The 21,315-nt window shown below is 41.4% G+C and overlaps 1 protein-coding gene across 1 annotated transcript in view; it reads left to right on the top strand.

The window, feature by feature from the left end:
- The window catches only part of c1qtnf1 (C1q and TNF related 1), a 44,778-nt gene extending 28,474 nt beyond the window's left edge, over window positions 1-16,304 (top strand). Inside the window, exon 3 of the mRNA XM_043714689.2 lies at window positions 15,135-16,304. Within this exon, the coding sequence (XP_043570624.2) occupies window positions 15,135-15,685 (551 nt within the window). The 3' untranslated portion in view covers window positions 15,686-16,304. The remainder of the gene's footprint in view (window positions 1-15,134) is intronic.
- Window positions 16,305-21,315: the final 5,011 nt, after the last annotated feature.

Here is a 21,315-nt window from a genome sequence, read left to right as displayed (position 1 = left end):
ACCAGGCCAGAGAAAAGCTGAACTAGGAAAACTGGCCACTCCACTTTCATTGTCACAGAGTCATAGAGATGTACAGAATGGAAACAGAACCTTCAGGTCATTTGTCCCTGCCGACCAGATATCTTAATCTAATCTGATCCCATTTGCCAGCACTTGGTCCATATTCCTCTAAACCCTTCATATTCATATACCCATCCAGATGCCTTTCAAATGTTGCAATTGTACCAGCCTCCACCACTTCCTTTGGCAGCTCATTCCATACACATGCCACCCTCTGTGCGAAAAAGTTGCCCTTTAGGTCTCTTTTATATTTTTCCCCTCTCAATCTAAATCTATGCCCTCTAGTTCTGGACTCCCACACCCAGGGAAAAGACTTTGTCTATTTATCTATTCATGCCTCTCATGATCTTATAAACTTCTATGAGGTCCCCCTTCAGCCTTTGACACGCCAGGGAAAACAGCTCCAGCCTATTCAGCCTCTCTCTATAGCTCAAATCCTCCAACACTGGCAATATCCTTGTAAATATTTTCTGAACTACTTCCACAACCTGACCTCCCAACTCCTGTACTCAATACTCTGATCAATAAAGGAAAGCATACCAAACGCCTTCTTCACTATCCTATCTACTTGCGACTCTACTTTCAAGGAGCTATGAACTTGCATTTCAAGGTCTCTGATCAGCAACACTCTCTAGGACCTTACCATTAAGTGTATAAATCCTGCTAAGATTTGCTTTCCCAAAATGCAGCACCTCACATTTATCTAAATTAAATTCCATTTGCCACTCTCAGCCCATTGGCTATCTGATCAAGATTCCGTTGTAATCTGAGGTACCCTTCTTTGCTGTCCACTACACCTCCAATTTTGGTGTCATCTGTAAGCTTACTAACTATACTTCTTATACTCAAATCTAAATCATTTATATAAATGACGAAAAGTAGTGGACCAAGCACCGATCTTTGCGGCACTCTACTGGTCACAGGCCTCCACCCTTTACCACCACCCTTAACAACCCTTTACCACCACCCTTTATCTTTTGCCTTTGAACCAGTTCTGTATCCTAATGGCTAGTTCTCCCTGTATTTCATGAGATCTAACCTTGCTAACCAGTCTCCCATGGGGAACCTTGTTAAAGGCCTTACTGAAGCCCATGTAGATGACATCCACCATTCTGCCCTCTTTGTTACTTCTTCAAAAAACTCAATCGAGTTTGTGAGACATGATTTCCCATACATAAAGCCATGTTGACTATACCCAACCAGTCTTTGCCTTTCCAAATACGCGTAAGTCCTGTCCCTCAGGATTCCCTCCAAACACTTGCCCATCACCGACATCAGACTCATAGGTCTATAGTTCCATGACTTGTCCTTACCACCTTTCTTAAACAGTGGCACCACATTTGCTAACCTCCAGTCTTCCGGCACCCCACCTGTGATTATCGATGATACAAATATCTCAGCAAGGGGCCCAGCAATCACTTCTCTAGCTTCCCACAGAGTTCTAGGGTACACCTGATCAGGTCCTGGGGATTTATCCATTTTTATGCGGTTCAAGACATCCAGCACTCCCTCCTCTGTAATCTGGACATTTTGAAAGATGTCACCATTTATTTCCCCACATTCTATATCTTCCATGTCCTTTTCCACAGTAAACACTGATGCAAAATATTCATTTAGTATCTTACCCATCTCCTGTGGCTCCACACAAAGGCTGCCTTGCTGATCTTTGAGGAGCTGGAAATGTGTTGCTGGAAAAGCGCAGCAGGTCAGGCAGCATCCAGGGAACAGGAGAATCGACGTTTCGGGCATAAGCCCTTCTTCAGAAATGAGGAAAGTTTGTCCAGCAGGCTAAGATAAAAGGTAGGGAGGAGGGACTTGGGAGAGGGGCGTCGGAAATGTGATAGGTGGAAAGAGGTCAAGGTGAGGGTGATAGGTCAGACTGGGGTGGGGGCGGAGAGGTCGGGAAGAAGATCTCAGGTTAGGAAGGCGGTGCTGAATTTGATGGATTTGACTGAGACAGGGTGGGGGGAGGGGAAATGAGGAAACTGGTGAAATCCGAGTTCATCCCTTGTGGTTGGAGGGTTCCTAGCCGGAAGATGAGGCGTTCTTCCTCCAACCGTCGTTTTGTTGTGGTCTGACGATGGAGGAGTCCAAAGACCTGCATATCCTTGGTGGAGTGGGAGGGGGAATTGAAATGTTGAGCTACAGGGTGGTTGGGTTGGTTGGTCCGGGTGTCCCAGAGGTGTTCTCTGAAACGCTCCGCAAGTAGCCGGCCTGTCTCCCCAATATAGAGGAGGCCACATCGGGTGCAGAGGATGCAATAGATGATATGTGTGGAGGTGCAGGTGAATCTGTGGCGGATATGGAAGTTTCCTTTGGGGCCTTGGAGGGAGGTGAGGGGGGAGGTGTGGGCGCAAGTCTTGCACCTCCTGCGGTTGCAGGGGAAGGTGCCGGGAGTGGAGGTTGGGTTGGTGGGGGGTGTGGATCTGACGAGGGAGTCACGGAGGGAGTGGTCTTTACGGAATGCTGATAGGGGAGGGGAGGGAAATATATCCTTGGTGGTGGGGTCCACTCCCGGCACCTTCCACTCCACTCACTCCGTTGCAACCCCAACCTCACTATCCCTCCTACCTGATCTTTGAGGAGCCCTATTCGCTCCCTAATTAACCTTTGTGCTTAATGTATTTGTAAAAACCCTTTGGATTGTCCTTAACACTATTTGTCAAAGCTATCTCATGTTCCCTTTTTACCCTCCTGATTTCCCTCTTAAGTATATTCCTACTGGCTCTTCTAAGGATTCACTTGATCTTTGCTGTCTATACCTGACATATGCTTCCTTCTTTTTCTTAACCAAAACCTCAATTTCTCTAGTTATCCAGCATACCCTACACCTACCAGCCTTTCCTTTCACCCTAACAGGAATATACTGTCTCTGGACTCACGTTATCTCATTTCTCATTTTGCAGCCATCCCTTTAGCTGCGAACATCTGCCCCCAATTAGCTTTTGAAAGCTCTTGCCTAATACCATTAAAATTAACCTTCCTCCAATTTATAACTTCGACTGTTAGGTTTGGTCTATCCTTTCCCATCACTATTTTAAAACTAATAGAATCATGGTCGCAGGCCCCAAAGTACTCCCCCACTGACACCTCAGTCACCTGCCCTGCCTTATTTCCCAAGAGTAAGTCATGTTTTGCACCTTCTCTAGTCAGAACCTCCACATACTGAATCAGAAAATTTTCTTGTACACACTTAAATTCCTCTCCATTTGAACCCTTAACACTATGGCACTATGTTTGGAAAGTTAAAATCCCCTAACATAATCACCCTATTGTTCTTCCAGATAACTGAAATCGCCTTACAAATTTGTTTCTCAATTTCCCACTGACTATTGGGGGTCTATAATGCAATCCCAATAAGTTGATCATCCCTTTCTTATTTCTCAGTTCCACCCAAGTAACCTCCCTGGATGTACTTCTGAGCATATCCTCCCTAAGTATAGCTGTAATGCTATCCGTTATCAAAACATCCACTTCCCCTCCTCGCTTGCCTTCCTTTTTATCCTTCCTCTAGCATTTGTATACCAAACATTAAACTGCCAGTCATGTCCATCCCTGAGCCACTTTTTGGTAATTGCTGTGATATCCTAGTCCCATGTTCCTAACCATGCCTGAGTTCATCTACCGTCCCTGTTAGTCCCCTTGCATTGAAATAAATGCAGTTTAATTTATCAGTCCTACCTAGATCTCCACTTTGTTCCTGCCTGCCCTGACTGTTTGACTCACTTCCTTTTTCAACTGTGCCAGTCTCAGATTGATCTCTTTCCTCACTGTCTCCTTGGGTCCCACCCCCTCCACCTTAATCATTTAAATCCTCCCGAGCAGCTCTAGCAAATCTCCCTGCCAGTATCTTATTCCCTTTCCAATTCAGGTGCAATCCATCCTTCTTGTACAAGTCACTTCTACCCCAGAAGAGATTCCAATGAGCCAAAAATGTGAATCCTTCTCCCATACACCAGCTCCTCAGCCATGCATTCATCTGCTCTATCCTCCTATTCCTACCCTCACTAGCTCATAGCACTGGGACTAATCCAGATATTATTACCCTTGAGGACCTCCTTTTTAAATTCCTGCCCAACTCTCTGTAATCTCCCTTCAGAATCTCATCCTTTTTCCTTCCTATGTCATTGGTACCAATGTGTACAATGACCTCCTGCTGGTCCCTTTCCCCTTTGAGAATATTCTGCATCCTCTCCGAGATATCCTTGATTCTGGCACCAAGGAAGCAACACACCATTCTGATTTTCACTGTTGGCCACAGAAACGTCTGTTTGTACCTCCAGTTAGAGAATCCCCTAACACGATTGATTGCTTGGAACATGATGTATTCCTCATTATGTTACAGCCTGTCTTGGTACCCACATTCTATATCTGTTTGTGCTGCATTTCCTTGAAAGTCTATCACCCCCTACATTTTTCAAAACAGCATACTTGTTTAAAACGGAGATATCCACAGAAAACTCCTGTACTACCTGCCTACCTCTCCTACCTTTCTTGGAGTTAACCCATCTACCTGACTGTATCTGTGGCTTTTCACCCTTCCAACAACTACCATCTATCACACCCCCTAGCTTTTGTAAATTCCTCATTGTCTCTTAACTGTCACTCCAACCATTCAATCTGACAGGATTCACAACCAATGACATTTATTGCAGATCTAATCCTCAGTAACCCGGAAATGCTCTCAAAGCTCTCACACATGACAAGAAGAGCATATCACTCTACTAAAGGCCATTTTGCTCCTTCCAATCTATAGATCAGAAAATGACACCATCTTGTTGCTCTACAAAACACTGCTCCAGGCTAACTTATTACTTATGGTTTATATTTTTAAAATTTAATCAAGAGACGGATCCCAATAAAAAACATATAATCAATATTGAACCCACTTTACTCACTATTGTAGATTTACAGCAAGGCTATACTTAAAACTATTCACTTATCTGTTTCTGTGCTGTGACATCTTCCAAACAGGTTCCTTCAAGATCAGCTGTGAATTTTGCTATTTGTTAAGTTTTCCTTGACACATTTCAACGCCCAGCAATCCATGAATTCAAACAGGAAGGCAGTAACTATGCAGATTCGCTGCTGTGTCAGTTAGCAGTGCAAATTTCTCTCTCTATATCCCTTACAGACCATGTGCTTGCTGCCTTTGTCTGTCTTTCTCCCTTTTAAAAGCTCTTCTCCAAAGTTCCAAAACAATGCAACAGCATATAAAACAGTAATTGCTGCTCCTCCAACACCAAAAATACCTCAAAAAAGGAGCAGCTGTTACAGTTACAAATTTTTCCCATCCTCCATCTTGGATTACCTAGAATCTAAGTGTTTTTAAAAAAAATCTTGAAAACCTTTTGCCTAAGGCAGTATGTGTTAGCTCTAATCAAATTGGCCCTAAAACCTATTTAAGTCAGCCCTTTCAGCAACTCTGCCTCGCACAACACTTTTGAAAAAAGCCATGGATAACACAACCTTGTTAAAGGAGTATCATCATCACAAGAGCATTGTGTATCAGTTCCAATGACAACATTCTAATTTTTCAGGCTTCCAAGTCCTTCATTGACTTCTGTTGGCTCAGAAGATTGTGCACATTGTTTTCTAAAAGAAATATGTAATTGCTTGGGTTTTAAAGACTGAAGTTGTACATGAACCATGGTTGAAGAGAAAAATACAGCATGCTGTGCTGCAAAACATCTGCCCTGAATATTTAAACAACCACCATATAAGAAAGAACTCTGATCTTCTATGGCTCTTTTGATGTTTTAAGGGGCTTGTAAAAATAAAAACGATGAATTGTTGGCGCTTGTTCATCTACATCGTGGCTGGCCAGTATCATTCCATCTGCGAAGGATGGAACTGGAACAGAGAGAGCTTAAAAAGCTACATTATGAGAGGTTTATCAAAGCATTTAACTTGCCAATTAGTGGGGAGTAAAAAACATAATTCCACTGCTATGGTTTGGTGGGTTGTGGAAATCAGAGGAAAGTGGCAACTGATTTTTCACTATCTCCAGTGAACTGATGGGAAGCATGAGGGTTAATCCTTTTGGGGACATCTTGTGTGTACCAAGGACACAGCGTCCAAGGTAGTATACCCTCTTGTGACTCCACCTAACACCCTCCTACCCTCTCCTTAACTGCCTAGATTCCATTATCCCGCCCCACCCCATGAATTAGGACAACCATTGGTTTGGCGTCGACAATGCCTTTTTTCAGGGACTCCTTGTCCCTGAGGGTTGGTAATGCCATGCACCCTTCCCCCCCCCCCCCCCTTGTAATACAACTGTGGTGAACCTCTTTTAATATTAGTCATCTCATGACCAACCGTTTCTTCTGGAGGGGTGATTAATATCACTCCCTGCAAAAGTTCAGCCCAACGTTTAATCAACTAAATTGTGCTGAAGCAAACAGACAAAAACAAGAACCAGTAATAAACATGTTCACCAGCTTAAGCTAACAGCACATATGGCATGATGCCAAGTGGGTCTGTCTGGCTCCTTTTCTTGGCTTTGTAAATGTTGTTTTTGTAAACACTATTCCATGGTGGTTCTAATATAGTGGGATGTGCTGTTTTCAATTACCTGGCAGCAGCTCTATAGGAAAATTAGGAGCAGCAAACCTGAAACACTGCACTATTTTTCAATGTTTCCAGATTCTCCAAATAATGACCTGAAACACGATCACTCTGAAACAATCTGAGTAGTTGAAGGAGCATGTGAAATAAAGAAATGGTCTGAAGTATGAGACAGTCGGTGACAGTAAGTTAATGGTTGGATATGACTTGAGCAAATAAGCCATTGTGGTGGCTTCAGTGTAGCACTAAGAGAGATCTGCATTGTTGTAGTTGACACCTTTAAATTAGATATTTCACAAAGGTCAACTCATCCATGTCGAAGGCTGTGTAGTGCTATAAGAAGAAGAGCTTGGAATTTGTCTGATCCCCTTGCCAGTATTAAAAATAAATTCTGGATTATCCAATTACATTGCTATTAGGCAGGAACTGGGGTGTCTAAATTGGGAACAGATGTTCTCAGGGATATGCAGTGGGCGGCACGGTGGCACAGTGGTTTGCACTGCTGCCTCACAGCGCCAGAGACCTGGGTTCAATTCCCACCTCAGGCAACTGACTGTGTGGAGTTTGCACATTCTCCCCGTGTCTGCGTGGGTTTCCTCCAAGTGCTCCGGTTTCCTCCCACAGTCCAAAGATGTGCAAGTTAGGTGAATTGGCCATGCTAAATTGCCCATAGTGTTAGGGGCAGGGGTAAATGTAGGGGAATGAGTCAGGGTGGGTTGCGCTTTGGTGTGTCGGTGTGGACTTGTTGGGCCGAAGGGCCTGTTTCACAGTCACTGAGGCAAGGAAGGGATGGTAGGGTGTAGGAGCCTTGTGTGACATCTAGTCAAGAGAAAGAAAGAAGCTTACTTAAAGTTGAGGAGGCTGGGATCAGACAGGGCTCTAGGGGGTTTCAAGATAGCCAGGAAGGAACTGAAGAATGGAGTAGGAGAGCTAAAAGCAGGCATGACAAAGCTTTAGCAAGTCGGATTAAGAAAACCTGAAGGCATTCTACACTTATGTGAGGAACAAGAGGATGGCCAGAGTGAGGGTACGGCTGACCAGGGATGGTTGAGGGAACTTGTGCCTGGAGTTGGAGAAGATGGGGTGGTCCTTGATGAATACTTTGTTTTAGTATTCACTCTGAGAGGGACCTTATCGTTTGTGAGGATAGTGTGAAACAGGCTGATGAATGGGTTGATGTTAAGAAGGAAGATGTGTTGAACGTTTTGAAGAACATAAGGATAGGTAAGTCTCCTGGGCCAGACGAGATATAATCAAGGTTAGTACAGGAAGTGAAAGAAGATATTGCTGTGATTTTGGCAATGATCTTTGCGTCCTTACTGTCTACTGGAGTAGTACCAGATGATTAGAGGGTGAAAATGTTATTCCCTTATTCAAGAAAGTGAATAAGGATAATCCTGGAAATTACAGACCAGTCAGTCTTATATCTATGGTAAATTATTGGGGAGGATTCTGAAAGACAGGATTTATGATTACTTTGAAAACCATAGTTGATTAGAGATATTCAACATGGCTTTGTGAGGGGCAGGTCATGCCTTACAAGCCTTGTTTATTCTTTGAGGATGCGACAAAACACATTGATGAAGGTAGAGCAGTGGATGAGGTGTACATGGATTTTAGCAAGGCATTTGATAAGGTTCACCACGGTAGTCTCATTCAAAAAGCAAGGAGGTGTGGGATATAGGGAAATTTGGCTGTCTGGATACAGAATTGGCTGGCCCATAGAAGACAGAGGGTGGTAATAGATGGACAGTATTCAGCCTGGAGCTTGGTTATCAGTGGTGTTCCGCAGGGATCTGTTCTGGGACCTCTGCTCTTTGTGATTTTTATAAATGACTTTGATGAGGAAGTGCAAGGGTGGGTTAGTAGGTTTGCTGATGACACGATGGTTGGTGGAGTTGTGGATAGTGTGGAGGGCTGTTGTAGGTTGCAATGGGACATTGACAGGATGCAGAACTGGGCTGATAAGTGGCAACTGGAGTTCAACCTGGAGAAATGTGAAGTGATTCATTTTGGAAGGTTGAATTTGGATATAATGTTAAAGGCAGGATTCTTGGCAGTGTGGGGGAGCAGAGGGATCTTGGGGTCCATGTCCATAGATCCTTCAAAGTTGTCACCCAAGTTGATAGAGTTGTTAAGAAGGCATATGGTGTGTTGGCTTTCATTAGCAGGGTGATTGAGTTTAAGAGCCCTGAGGTTATGGCACTGCTCTATAGAGCCCTGATTAGATCACACTTGGAATATTGTGTTCAGTTCTGATTGCCGCATTATAGAAAAGATATGGAAGCTTTAGAGAGGGTGCAGAGGAGATTCACCAGGATGTTGCCTGGAGGGAGGCTGTGTCTTATGAAGAAAGGTTGAGGGAGCTAAGGCTTTTCTGATTGGAGCAAAGAAGGATGAGAGGTGACTTGATAGATGATGAGAGACGTAGATTGAATGGATAGCCAGAGACTTTTTCCTAGGGCAGAAATAGCGATCACAAGGTGGCACAATTTTAAGGTGTTTGGAGGAAGATTTAGGGGAGATGTCAGAGGTTGGTTCGTTACACAGAGAATGGTGGGTGTGTGGAATGCACTGCCAGCAGTGGTAGTAGAGTCAGATAAGTTAGGGACATTTAAGCAACTCTTGGATTGGCACATGGATGATAGTAAAATGAAGTATGTAGATTAGCTTGATCGTAGAGTCGGATAAAAGGTTGGCACAACATCGAGGGCCGAAGAGCCTGTACTGTGCTGTACTATTCTATGCTCTATATTCTATGTTCTATCTAGCAACCTATTTCATTTGTTAAATGTGGGACCATGCTGGATGAACAATTGCTGCCATGTTTGTCTCTGATAACTTCAGGCTTGTTTCTCTTTCTTTAGGTTTTATTTCACATAAATACTTATTTAACTGTAATATGCTTTTGAGAGGTTCTGAGGACAAATCAGATGCTATATACTCAAGCTTTTTACCATTTTTCCATTGAAATAGTACAAATGTTAAGGTTGTTTATAACTTGTGTTTGAAGCAATGAATGCACGGTACTGTGTGGTCAAATTATTGTCACCTATTTGCCATGAAATGTTATCATAAGCGTTCTTGGTCACCTCGTCAATTTTTTTCCATTATGACTTCTAGTTGAAGTTGCCAAAGTAAACTTGCCACGCTGTAATTACACTCAGCTGCATTGCTCCTGAGCACCACTCCCTCAACAGCACCACTTGCTCAATAAATGATTGTTATCTCATCATCTGGGCCTCCGGGCCCAGCCTGTTGATTTACATTTTTTATTTACACGTATGTTGGAGCTAGGAAGAAAGATAAATGAATGAACTAGACCTAAAGGAAGAGACACATTCAGATGGCATGGGAGACAAGATTGAACTAGGCACAGAGTAGACAGAAAACAGTAAAGAAAAGCAAAGAAGAAGAAAGGGAGAAAGAAAATAGTAGGTAGATAAGGAGAGAGAACAGAAACGTGGAAAGTTGCCAGGCAAAGGCACAGAGAGAGTGAAGGACATTGGAGTACAACCTCAGGAGAAAGGCATAATTGAAAGAGCTATTGATAAGACAAATCAAGCATAAATGAGCAGATAGCAGACAGGTCAATTGTATTGGAGGTGAACAACGTGTGGGGGTGGGGTTTGAAATAAGTTAGCAATCGATCAAGAAAATTCAAATCATTGCAGTTTAGAAGCATGAGAAGTGACCTTATTGAAATACATAAGATTCTTAGGGAGCTTGACAGGATAGATGTGGAAAAGCTCTTTCCCTTGTAGGGGAGTTGAGGACCAGAGGGAATAATCTCAGAGAAAGTGGTTGCCTTTGATGAAGAGATGAAAAGGATTACTTTTTCTTTCAGAGGGTGGTGAATCTGTGGACTTATTTACTACAGGAGACTGTCGAGGCTGGGTCATTAAGTATATTCAAGGCTGCAATACACAGACATTTAACCATTAAGGCAATATGGATGTTCATTGAATGCTGAAGTAGACTTGATGGGCCAAATGGTCTACTTCTGCTCTTAGGCTTTTACAACTTATGGTCTTAAGATATATTAAATCAATTGACAAAAGCACAAAAATACAAAGAAAAATGCAGGTCAGTTCAAATGATTACAGATGGAATATATTTTGTATTTAATTGATTTATCTGATGCTTGGACTGGGAGTAGGGAAATAAATGATTCAACTTATCATAGGAACATTGAAAATAGGAACAGGAGAAAATGCTATGGCCTGTCAAGCCTGTACTGCTTTTTAGTATGATCATGGTTGATCTTGGGTTTCAACTCTTTAAATCTTTGAGTGAAGAAATTTCTCCTTATCTCAGTCTCAAATGATTGGCTCCTCATTTGGAAATATTGCCCCCTTGTGTTAGGTTCTCCAGCCAGGGAACAACCTTCTAGTATCTGTCCAGTGTCAAGCTCCATAATAATCTTGAACACTTCAATGAGATCATAGCTCATTTTGCTAAATTACAGAGAAGATAAACCCAGTTTACTCAGCCTCTAGGACAATCCTTTCATCCCTGGGACCAATGTGGTGAACTTTTGCTGTGGTGCCTCCAATGCAATTATATCCTCACCTAGATATTCATGTCAAAGCCACGCACAGTATTCTAGGTGTGGTTTCACAAAATCCCCATATAATTATAGCAAGATTATTGTTGTATTGTAATCCCCTTGTAATAAAGGCTAACATAATATTTGCTTTCCTAACTGCTGCTAACATGTTGCATTCTTTGTACAACAGTGCTCAGGTCTTTCAATAGCATGCACATGCATAGGCTTCATGCTTTTTAAAAATATCAATCAGCTTTTCTGTTCTTAGGGCCAATCTGAGTAAACTCATATTTCTTCTTATGATGATCCATCCATCATATAGTTGTCCAATCACTTAACCTATCTATGTCTATTTGTAGACTGTTTCTGTTCAAATGGCTTGCATTTCCACTTAACTTTGGATTATCAGCAGACCAAGGTATATTTCTCTTTGTCTTCTTGTTTAAGTAATGAATATAGATTTTAGATATAGACCCCAGCCCTGATCCTTGTGGCATTCTACTAGTCATGCTTTAATTGGTAACAGTCTAAACGTGTGGTGCTGGAAAACCATAGCTGGTAAGTCAGCATCCAAGGAGCAGGAGAATCGACATTTCGAGCATAAGCTCTTCATCAGGAATTAATTGGCAACATCCAATTTATCCATACTCTTTGTTTCCTATCTGTTAACATCTCCTCTATCAACGCTAAAAGGTCACTTCCAACACCAGTAGCCCTTATCTTATGTATTAACATTTTGTGTGACACCTTATTGAAAGTCTTTGGAAATTCAAATGTAAGTAGACAAGGTCTTTTCCCTGGGGTGTGGGAGTCCAGAACTACAGGGCAGAGGTTTAGGATGAGAGGGGAAAGATTTGAAAGGACTTGAGGGGCATTTTTTTCATACAGAGGGTGGTGCATGTATGGAATAAGCTGCCAGAGGAAGTGGTGGAGGCTGGTACAATTACAATATTCAAAAGACATCTGGATGGGTGTATAAATTGGAAGTGTTTAGAGGGATATGGGCCAAGTACTGGCAAATGGGACTCGATTAATTTAGGATATCTGGTCAGCATGGACAAGTTGGACCGAAGGGTCTGTTTCCGTGCTGTACATCTCTATGACTCTATGAGGAGATGGGAGACGCGCTAAATGAATATTTTTCATCAGTTCACACAGGAAAAAGACAATGTTGTCGAGGAGAATACTGAGATACAGACTATTAGACTAGGTGGGATTGAGTTTCATAAGGAGGAGGTGTTAGCAATTCTGGAAAGTGTGAAGATAGATAAGTCCCCTGGGTCAGATGGGATTTATACTTGGATTCTCTGGTAAGTCAGGGAGGAGATTGCAGAGCTTTGATTTTTATGTCGTCATTGTCTACAGGAATAGTGCCAGAAGGCTGGAGGACAGCAAATGTGGTCCCCTTTTTCAAGAAGGGGAGTAGAGACAACTCTGTAATTATAGGCCAGTGAGCCTTACTTTGGTTGTGGGTAAATTGTTGAAAGGATTAGAAAAGATAGGATTTATAATCACCTGGAAAGGAAACATTTAATTAGGAATAGTCAACACTGTTTTGTGAAGAGTAGGTTGTGCCTCACAAACCTTATTGAGTTCTTGAGAAGGTGACTAAACAGTTGGATGAGGGTAAAGCAGCTGATGTGGTGTATATGGATTTCAATAAATTGTTTGATAAGGTTCCCCACGGTAGGCTTTTGCAGAAAATATGGCAGCATGGGATTGAGGGTGGTCTAGCCATTTTGATCAGAAATTGGCTAGTTGTAAGAAGACAGAGGGTGGTGGTTGATGGGAAATGTTCATCCTGGAATATACCGCAAGGATCAGTTTTGGGCCCACTGCTGTTTGTCATTTTTATCAATGACCTGGGTGAGAGCATAGAAGGATGGGTTAGTAAATTTGCGGATGACACTAAGGTTGGTGGAGTTGTGGACAGTGTCGATGGATGTTGCATGTTACAGAGGGACATAGATAAGCTGCAGAGCTGGGCTAAGAGGTGGCAAATGGAGTTTAATGCAGAGAAGTGTGAAGTGATTCACTTTGGAAGGAATAACAGGAATACAGAGTACAGAGCTAATGGTAAGATTCTTGGTAGTGGATAAGAGATTTTGGTATCCAGGTGCATAAATCCCTTAAGTTGCCACCCAGGTTGATAGGGTTGTTAAGAAGGTGTATGGTGTATGGTAGCTTTTATTGGTAGAGGGATTGAGTTTCAGAGCCATGAGGTCATGTTGCAGCTGTACAAAACTCGGGTGTGGCCGCACTTGGAGTATTGTGTGCAGTTCTGATCACCACATTATAGGAAGGATGTGGAAGCATTGGAAAAGGTGCAGAGGAGATTTACCAGGATGATGGTATGGAGGGAAGATCTTATGAGGAAAGGCTGAGGTACTTCACGCTGTTTTTGTTAGAGAGAAGAAGGTTGAGAGGTGATTAAACAGAGACATACAAGATGATCAGAGGATTGGATAGGGTGGACAATGAGAGCCTTTTTCCTTGGATGGTAATGATTACCACAAAGGGTCATAGCTTTAAGTTGAGGGGTGATAGATATAGGACAGATGTCAGAGGTAGATTCTTTACTCAGAGAGTAGTAAGACTGTGCAACACCCGCCCTGCAGCAGTAGTAGGCTCACCAACATTAAGGGCATTTAAATGGTCATTGGATAAACATATGGATGATAATGAATAGTGTAGGTTAGATGAGCTTCAGATTCGTTCCACAGTTTGGCACAACATCAAGGGCCAAAGGGCCTGGAGGGCGCTGTAATGTTCTATGACTATATTGGATCCCATGCACCTACCCTCCAACTTACTTGTTGAAAAAGCTCTAATAAATTCGTTCATCAGGATTTACCTTTCATTAGATACAATCAATTGTTCTAATCATACTTTGCTTTCTCATTGATAAAAAATTAGATCATGCACTAGGAATATAGATCTCACCTGATTAACTGGTAAATATCACAAAACACAGAGTCAACCCTCTCAATGTAAACAGAAGTGAAAGTGTAGAAAAATGACCGATTAATAGAAAAGATTTGTAGGAAACCACAAGAACATGCGTTAAAAAAATCGTTAATTCCTACTTTACAATAATGACTTACACTTGTTGTATGAATGGAAATGAAGTTATGTCATGCTTTGTGAGTTGGAGAGGAGGGGTATGTGATGTACTGATATTTTTTTATTGTCAAAAAATGTGTCGTTGGAAAAGCACAGTTGGTCAGACAGCACCTGAGGAGCAGGAGAGTCAATGTTTTGAGCATAAGCACTTCATCAGGACAGAGATTTAAGGGGGCTGAGAGATAAATGGGAGGAGGGTGGGGCTGGGGGAAGGTAGCTAGAAATGCAGTACGTAGATGAAAGTGGGGGTTGATGGTGATAGGTCGGAGTGAAGGGTAATATTAATAATAATAAATTATTATTATTTATATTCATATTATTATTATTCATTATTGATAACCATTGTTCATGCATTACAGAGGGAAGTTTGACTTAAATCTTATCATTGTTGCATTTAATCTTGAATTTTTGGTTTTCACTGCTTGTTGCATTATCACCACTCACCTTAAGCTAGCGGAAAAGAATACAGTTAGATGGTTAGACGCATCATTGTTCTGCCATTCTCACATTCCAATCACTTAATGTGAACTATCAACATCTTTTCTCCACCAACACTTCACACCCCACCACAGCCACATCCCTCCTCCACTATTGCTTAAACGCTGTCCCCTCTACACTTCATGTGAGCTCTGAAGAAGAGTCATCTAGACTTGGAACGTTAGTTTGCTCTCTCTCTCCATGGAATGCTGACTGACCTACTGTGATCTCCAGCATTTGTTGTTTTTAGTCCAGATTCCAGCATCTGCAGTAATTTGCTTCTCCAGTTGGATAGATACTGTCAGCCTGTGACAATTAGCTGTCTTTTTAAAACATTGTTTTAATTTTGTTTTAGGTGAGAAGGGTGACAAAGGGCCACGAGGATCTTACGGCAAAGATGGAAAAATGGGATACCCTGGACTACGTGGTCCGGCAGGTGCAAAAGGTTCAAAGGGAAATCCGGGACGGTTCGGAGAGCCATGTAAAATGTACTATGCAGCTTTCTCTGTTGGCCGAAAGAAAGAACTTCACAGTAACAATTACTTCCAAACATTGGTGTTTGATACTGTGTATGTCAATCTATATGATCAATTTAATATGTTCACAAATAAATTTTACTGCTCCATTCCAGGTATTTACCACTTTAGCTTAAATGTACACACCTGGAATCAGAAGGAAACCTATATGCACATCATGAAGAATGAGGAAGAGGTTGTCATTCTCTATGCTCAGCCCAGTGATCGCAGCATCATGCAAAGTCAGAGCATTATGATGGATCTGAAACAGAATGATGAAGTCTGGATTCGTTTGTTCAAGGGAGAACGGGAGAATGCCATCTTCAGTGATGGTTTTGATACGTACATCACCTTTAATGGCTACCTGATTAAACCAAACAGTGAGAATTGAGTGAATAATTAAATCAATAACACTTCAATGAATAGGGGACTGTCATTAGAAAGCAATAAGGAAGCTTACAAAAGGGAAACTCCATCTTTCTGTTATAAAAGTTGTTTTATGTCTCTTATCTCGATTTATAGCAGCTAAAATCAGTTTTGTTACTTGTATATTCTTTTTATTCAGCCTGTCCAAAACACAGAAATCTGTACTTGTTTTTGTAGTTTGCTTTCATTCCATGATGCTATAATAGGCACTGTCAGTCTTATCAATTCATGCAGTTTTGTTCATTCAGAGAAAACGGTGAAGATTCAGATCTCCCCTGTAATTCAGAAAGCAAGAATGCTGTTTTCTGTGGCTGATATTAAAGTCTCTAAACATGGAGAATGTCACAACCAAACAGCCTGCTTTTCTAACCTGTATATGAATGTCCAATTTATACTCTGTTATCAAACTATCAGATAACAAGGTGTTAGTGAGTTATTTTCCCTCATTATCTGCGTTCATATAAATAAGAATGTTAAGATTATATATTATGGGATGAAATCACTGCAACAAAATCAAAGCTTCCACTCTGTGCCTATCTTGAGGGCTGAAAATGTGTTGCTGGAAATGCGCAGCAGGTCAGGCAGCATCCAAGGAATAGGAGAATCGACGTTTCGGGCGTAAGCCCTTCTTCAGGACACCTTCCTGAAGAAGGGCTTATGCCCGAAACGTTGATTCTCCTGTTCCTTAGATGTTGCCTGACCTGCTGCGCTTTTCCAGCAACACATTTTCAGCTCTGATCTCCAGCATCTGCAGCCCTCACTTTCTCCTCGAAGATTTTAACCTACTGCGAATCCTCTTACGAGGATGCCTTCCTTGAAGAAGCTCTCTTCCTCCCTCTACAAGGATTTCAGTGAGTCCCTCTCTCACTGCACACCCCAGGTCATCTCCTCTGCACAGAAGCTCTTCAGCCACGTTCTCAAACAGACTCGCTACCACAGCCACATCTCCTTCCTCGGCACCTGCCTATGGAACAGATTGATTCCTGAAGAAGGGCTTATGCCCGAAACGTCGATTCTCCTGTTCCTTGGATGCTGCCTGGCCTGCTGCGCTTTTCCAGCAACATATTTTCAGCTCTGATCTCCAGCATCTGCAGCCCTCACTTTCTCCGCCTATCTTGAGGGGCCAATTTTAGTGTAACCGGTGGGACAAGATTTAATCATTATTTTTCAATTGTCAAAGTAAATATGGAGTGACATTTAAAGGAGTTTAAAACCAGCAATCCACCTGTGCAGCAAGTTATTTTAAAATTAACCACAGTAATAATGTTTAAGATTCCTTGAATAAGTAAACCTTTTTATTTGTCAGTCTTTCTCTTAGCTCTAGTTTTGTTCTGGCGCCAGTTAGCTCAGTTAGGTGAATAGTTGCTTTGCAATGCAAAGCGATACCAACAGTATTAGTTCACTGGCTGAAGTTACTATGAAGGACTCCCCTTCTTAACCTCTCCTCTCACCTGAGGCATGGTGACTCTCAGGTTAGGCCACCATCGGTCATCTTTCTTTCATGACAAAACAGCCCTTAGGTCCAGTTGGACTGTAAGGACCATTTAATTCCATTGATTTGTTTTATTTGTAAAAATTGTGGCCCGTGAAATGCAGCAAATTGTACTAAGTTCTGCAACAGCAAAACCCTCAGTCATTTAATCTTTGATTTTCCATTTGGTTTCCGATGAAAAACAGACCTAAGCTGGTCAAAGCTGGCGAGCATGCAGAGTGAGAAACCATTGCCAGACCCTTGCATGTTTATTGTTCATGGGAGTAAGGAAATTTTAACTTCTGGGCCAATCTGTATGCTTGCTGTCAGTTACCCATGTCAGCTTGGCGAGAAGTAGTGTGAACCCTGCTTTGCTATGGACACCCTATTTTGCAGCATTTGAGCTAGTAGCCATGTCATATAATCATTGAATCATTCACATAGGGCTCCTGTGGTACTTCAATCCAAACAGAGCTGTTGTCAGCCATTCTTACATGTTTCACTTCCTTTGGCACAGTTTCTATGGCCTCATCTGAACTGTAGGGATAGCTGTTGAACTCCTTCCAGACATTGGGAGGGACCAAATAAGTTCACCTCCTTGAAACATCTCAAAGCATTTGAACTGCCCATTTAAATCCTGCAAAGACACTCAATTTCTGGCTTTAAAACAGACAATGTTTTAATCACAGGTATTTACATTGTCAGGAACTCGCTTTTTTAATGTAATGATGTGGAGGTGCCAGTGTTGGACTCAGGTGGACAAAGTTAAAAATCACACCACATCAGGTTATAGTCCAAAGGTTTACTTGGAAATACAAACTTTCGGAGCAGGGCCATAAGTTCTGTCTCCTACGATCCTACTCCACAAGCTGATTGGCAAAGAAGCAGAGCTCTGAAAGCTTGTACTTCTAAATAAACCTGTTGGACTATAACCTGGTGTCGCGTGATTTTTAACTTTTTAATGTAAGTGAGTCTGCTTAGGGAATTACAAAAGTGGGTTCTGTGCACTGTAGTCTGGGCAGAGACTTTTCCTGCAATTTCTGATTCTAGTCGAGCTTAATCTTATTGGAAATTTATGACAACTGTGCTGCTACTGTAACAAAATAAACATGCAATATTTGCATGAGGGAACTAAACAGCCTGTAATGTTTCATAAATGCTGTATTATTCCATCCTTTTGGGTTTTGGGTTTGTCTCTATTCAATACTATCAAATTGTCACACGACTGTTTTCTTTTAATGCAACAGAACTATAATGAATTAGCATTATGTATAAAACCATATAACCATGCTGTTATCATTGCTCACTGTTTATTCTACTTGTATTTATGTAATACCTTTAACATAATGAAACATCCAAAGATGCTGTTCAAGAGTATTATAAGACAAAATTTGACGTGGTACATAAAGATGCAGGAGGCAGATGACTAAAAGATTGGTTGTGAAGGTAGGTTCATGGAGTGTTTTAAACAAGGTGAGTGTAGTAGAGGGATAAAGAATAATGAGGAAAGATTCCAGAGCTAAGGGGCCTCACAAATGTAGGCACAATTGTCAGTGATGTAATGATTAAAATCTGAATGTCTACAAGGCCAGAATTTGAAGAGTGTAGTATGGTGGGAGAGATTACAGAAATTAAGAAGGGTGAAGGCTATGGAGGGATCTGAAAATGAGGGGAAGAATTTTAAAATTGAGCTATTGGCGTCTGGTTAAGGAATGTAGATCTGCGAGTGCAGGAGTAATGGATGACCAGGACTTGGTGCAAGTAAAGACACAGGCAGCAGTGCTTCGGATAATATCAGGCTTATGGATAATAGAACATGACAGACCAACCAATGGTAAGTAGGAATCATCAAGTTGCATTCCCTTGCCCTATTTTTGAGTTATCTTAGGTTCTGAAGACCTAATTTCTGTGATTATTTATGATTACTGGAGTCTTAAAACTACATTCCTATTTGTGTAATTTGTCTAAAATGATCCATTTAGAATGCAGAACTGGGAGAATGAGTTTTGTTTGGGGCAATAATTGCACATATGGAAACAAAATATGTGGTATTCTGAAAATGTGAAATAAAAGCAGAAAGTTCTGGAAGTACCCATATTTAACAAACGTAGATAGTTACAGGGATGTCAGGAACAGGCCTTTATTGCGGATCTAACAGAGAAGTGTTTTTGCATTCATTCTTTTTTGAATATTCTTGTTAGTGTACGATGTTGTACTTGCTGCTGTCAAGGACATGGCTGAACTTGCAGGATCAGCTGACACCCCCTTCCATACATAGTAAAGGAAATTGTCTGAGTTCACTCTTCACAGAGATAATTGAAATGTTATATGTGAACTCAAAAGCTGCATGAAGACTGTGCCTGGCAACACTCTGAAGCAGTTACATATCTGGATAGCAGTGAAACAAAACCTTAGGTCCCTTATTTTCTTACCTTGACTGATTGCCCCAGCTTCCCCTTATCACCTATGGGATGTCAGGCACTTCCCACTAAACATTGAAGGCCCTGACCACACGCTCTATCATCTCCTGGATCCCTCTTCCATTCGTCCATGCACCATTCCAAAGCCAGCCTGCCCCTAACCCTTCACCATTGGCTCAGCTTTGTCAATTCCAGTCCTCTGTCATTTTTGTGCTGTAGAATTCAACATGCAGAACTGCAATCTCAGCCACAAATGCACAAAGCTGACTGATGTATGATACCTTTAAACAAATATAAACTGGATGCAATGATATTCTATGCGCTGTGATTTGATCTTAAAGGCAGTGCTTTATTAAAACAAAACATTTTTATTCACTTGTGGGACACGAGACATGCGCATCACTGACAGGGCCAGCATTTATTGCATGTCCAAGTTGCCCTTGAGAAGGTGATAGTGAGCTGCCTTCTTGAACTGCTACAGTCCACCTGCTGTTTAATTCTGTCTTATGAGTTGCACAGGGTCTGCAATCTCATAAAGCAAGATGTGATATTTAAACAGTAATATCCTGCAATGCAACATGAAGTTTCGAGTCCTATTTATACTGGTAAGTATTCATGTCGTGCAAGTACAAACCCATCACAGGCTGATGTGAGGCATGTGAGTCACCACACATGTTTGCTGTTCTGTGGACTCCATTAAAACCCACCTATTTCTTTATCTCTGCATGGATGCTGTCTGACCTGCTGAGAAATTGCAGCATTTTATGTTCCTTTACATTAAAATGTAAGTATTTGTTCCTATGAATTGCAAATCTGGATGATCAATTTTGGATTATTGTCTATTTATCTGCACCAAATCTATTCCTGTAGGCAATGAGAAAGGTTTCCCTTCCTATTAGCAATCAAAAGCTACAACTGAATTCATTTCCATTTCCAATAAGCTTGAGTTTTTACCAGAATATGCCCTGAAGTCATGATCCTTCTTAAAAATCTCTGTGAAAGGTACAGAAATCAGGTTGTGCCACATGTGTTGACATTTAATGTACTTTGTCAAATTCGGTGCTGCTTGGAGTTTCCATTGAGGTTCTATATTAGAGATTATAACCGAGCCAACAGCTTCATTAAAGAGGGGTTTAGACTGTTCTTTTATGTTTTCAATGACTAGAAGCTATTTTTTGACAATATATTGTAGCACAAGTCTCCAGGGGTAGTAATGGTTTGTGATGATTATAGCATGCACTTGGCTTCTGAAATGTGGCATTGGTTATGATTTTGCAGGATCAATATCGACCTTGTCACTTTAATGCCTTGTGAGTTGTATGGGATCTGTAAACTCATAAAGGAAAATATGATATTTAAAGTGTAACATTCTGCAATGCAACATGGACTTTTGAATGAGTGCTAGAATCACAGTTGACCAGCTTGTTGGTTGAACAAGGTCAGAATGTTATTAATGCATGCAAGCATTTTGCTTCATTTGTGCACTGAGGTACACAGTTCTTCATTTTTATATGTTAATCAAAAACCATTCAGTTTATTGAAATATTTTGTAAAAGCTGATAAAATAATTTGGAACATTTTGTATGACGTTAGCATATACTTTCTCGTCTATGTTTAATATTTGTATTTTTGCATGTAGGTTTGAAATGGAAATAAATTTATTGTTTGCTTTGGTCACAATGATAATATAGTCACATCTGAATT

Source organism: Chiloscyllium plagiosum, unplaced genomic scaffold (assembly GCF_037043375.1).
Source record: "Chiloscyllium plagiosum isolate Xiang-an unplaced genomic scaffold, Cpla_swu_hap1 HiC_scaffold_25, whole genome shotgun sequence".
NCBI classification, from domain to species: Eukaryota; Metazoa; Chordata; class Chondrichthyes; order Orectolobiformes; family Hemiscylliidae; genus Chiloscyllium; species Chiloscyllium plagiosum.
The sequence above is the reverse complement of the archived record's forward strand: the minus strand, read 5'-3'. Positions and strand labels throughout refer to the sequence as shown.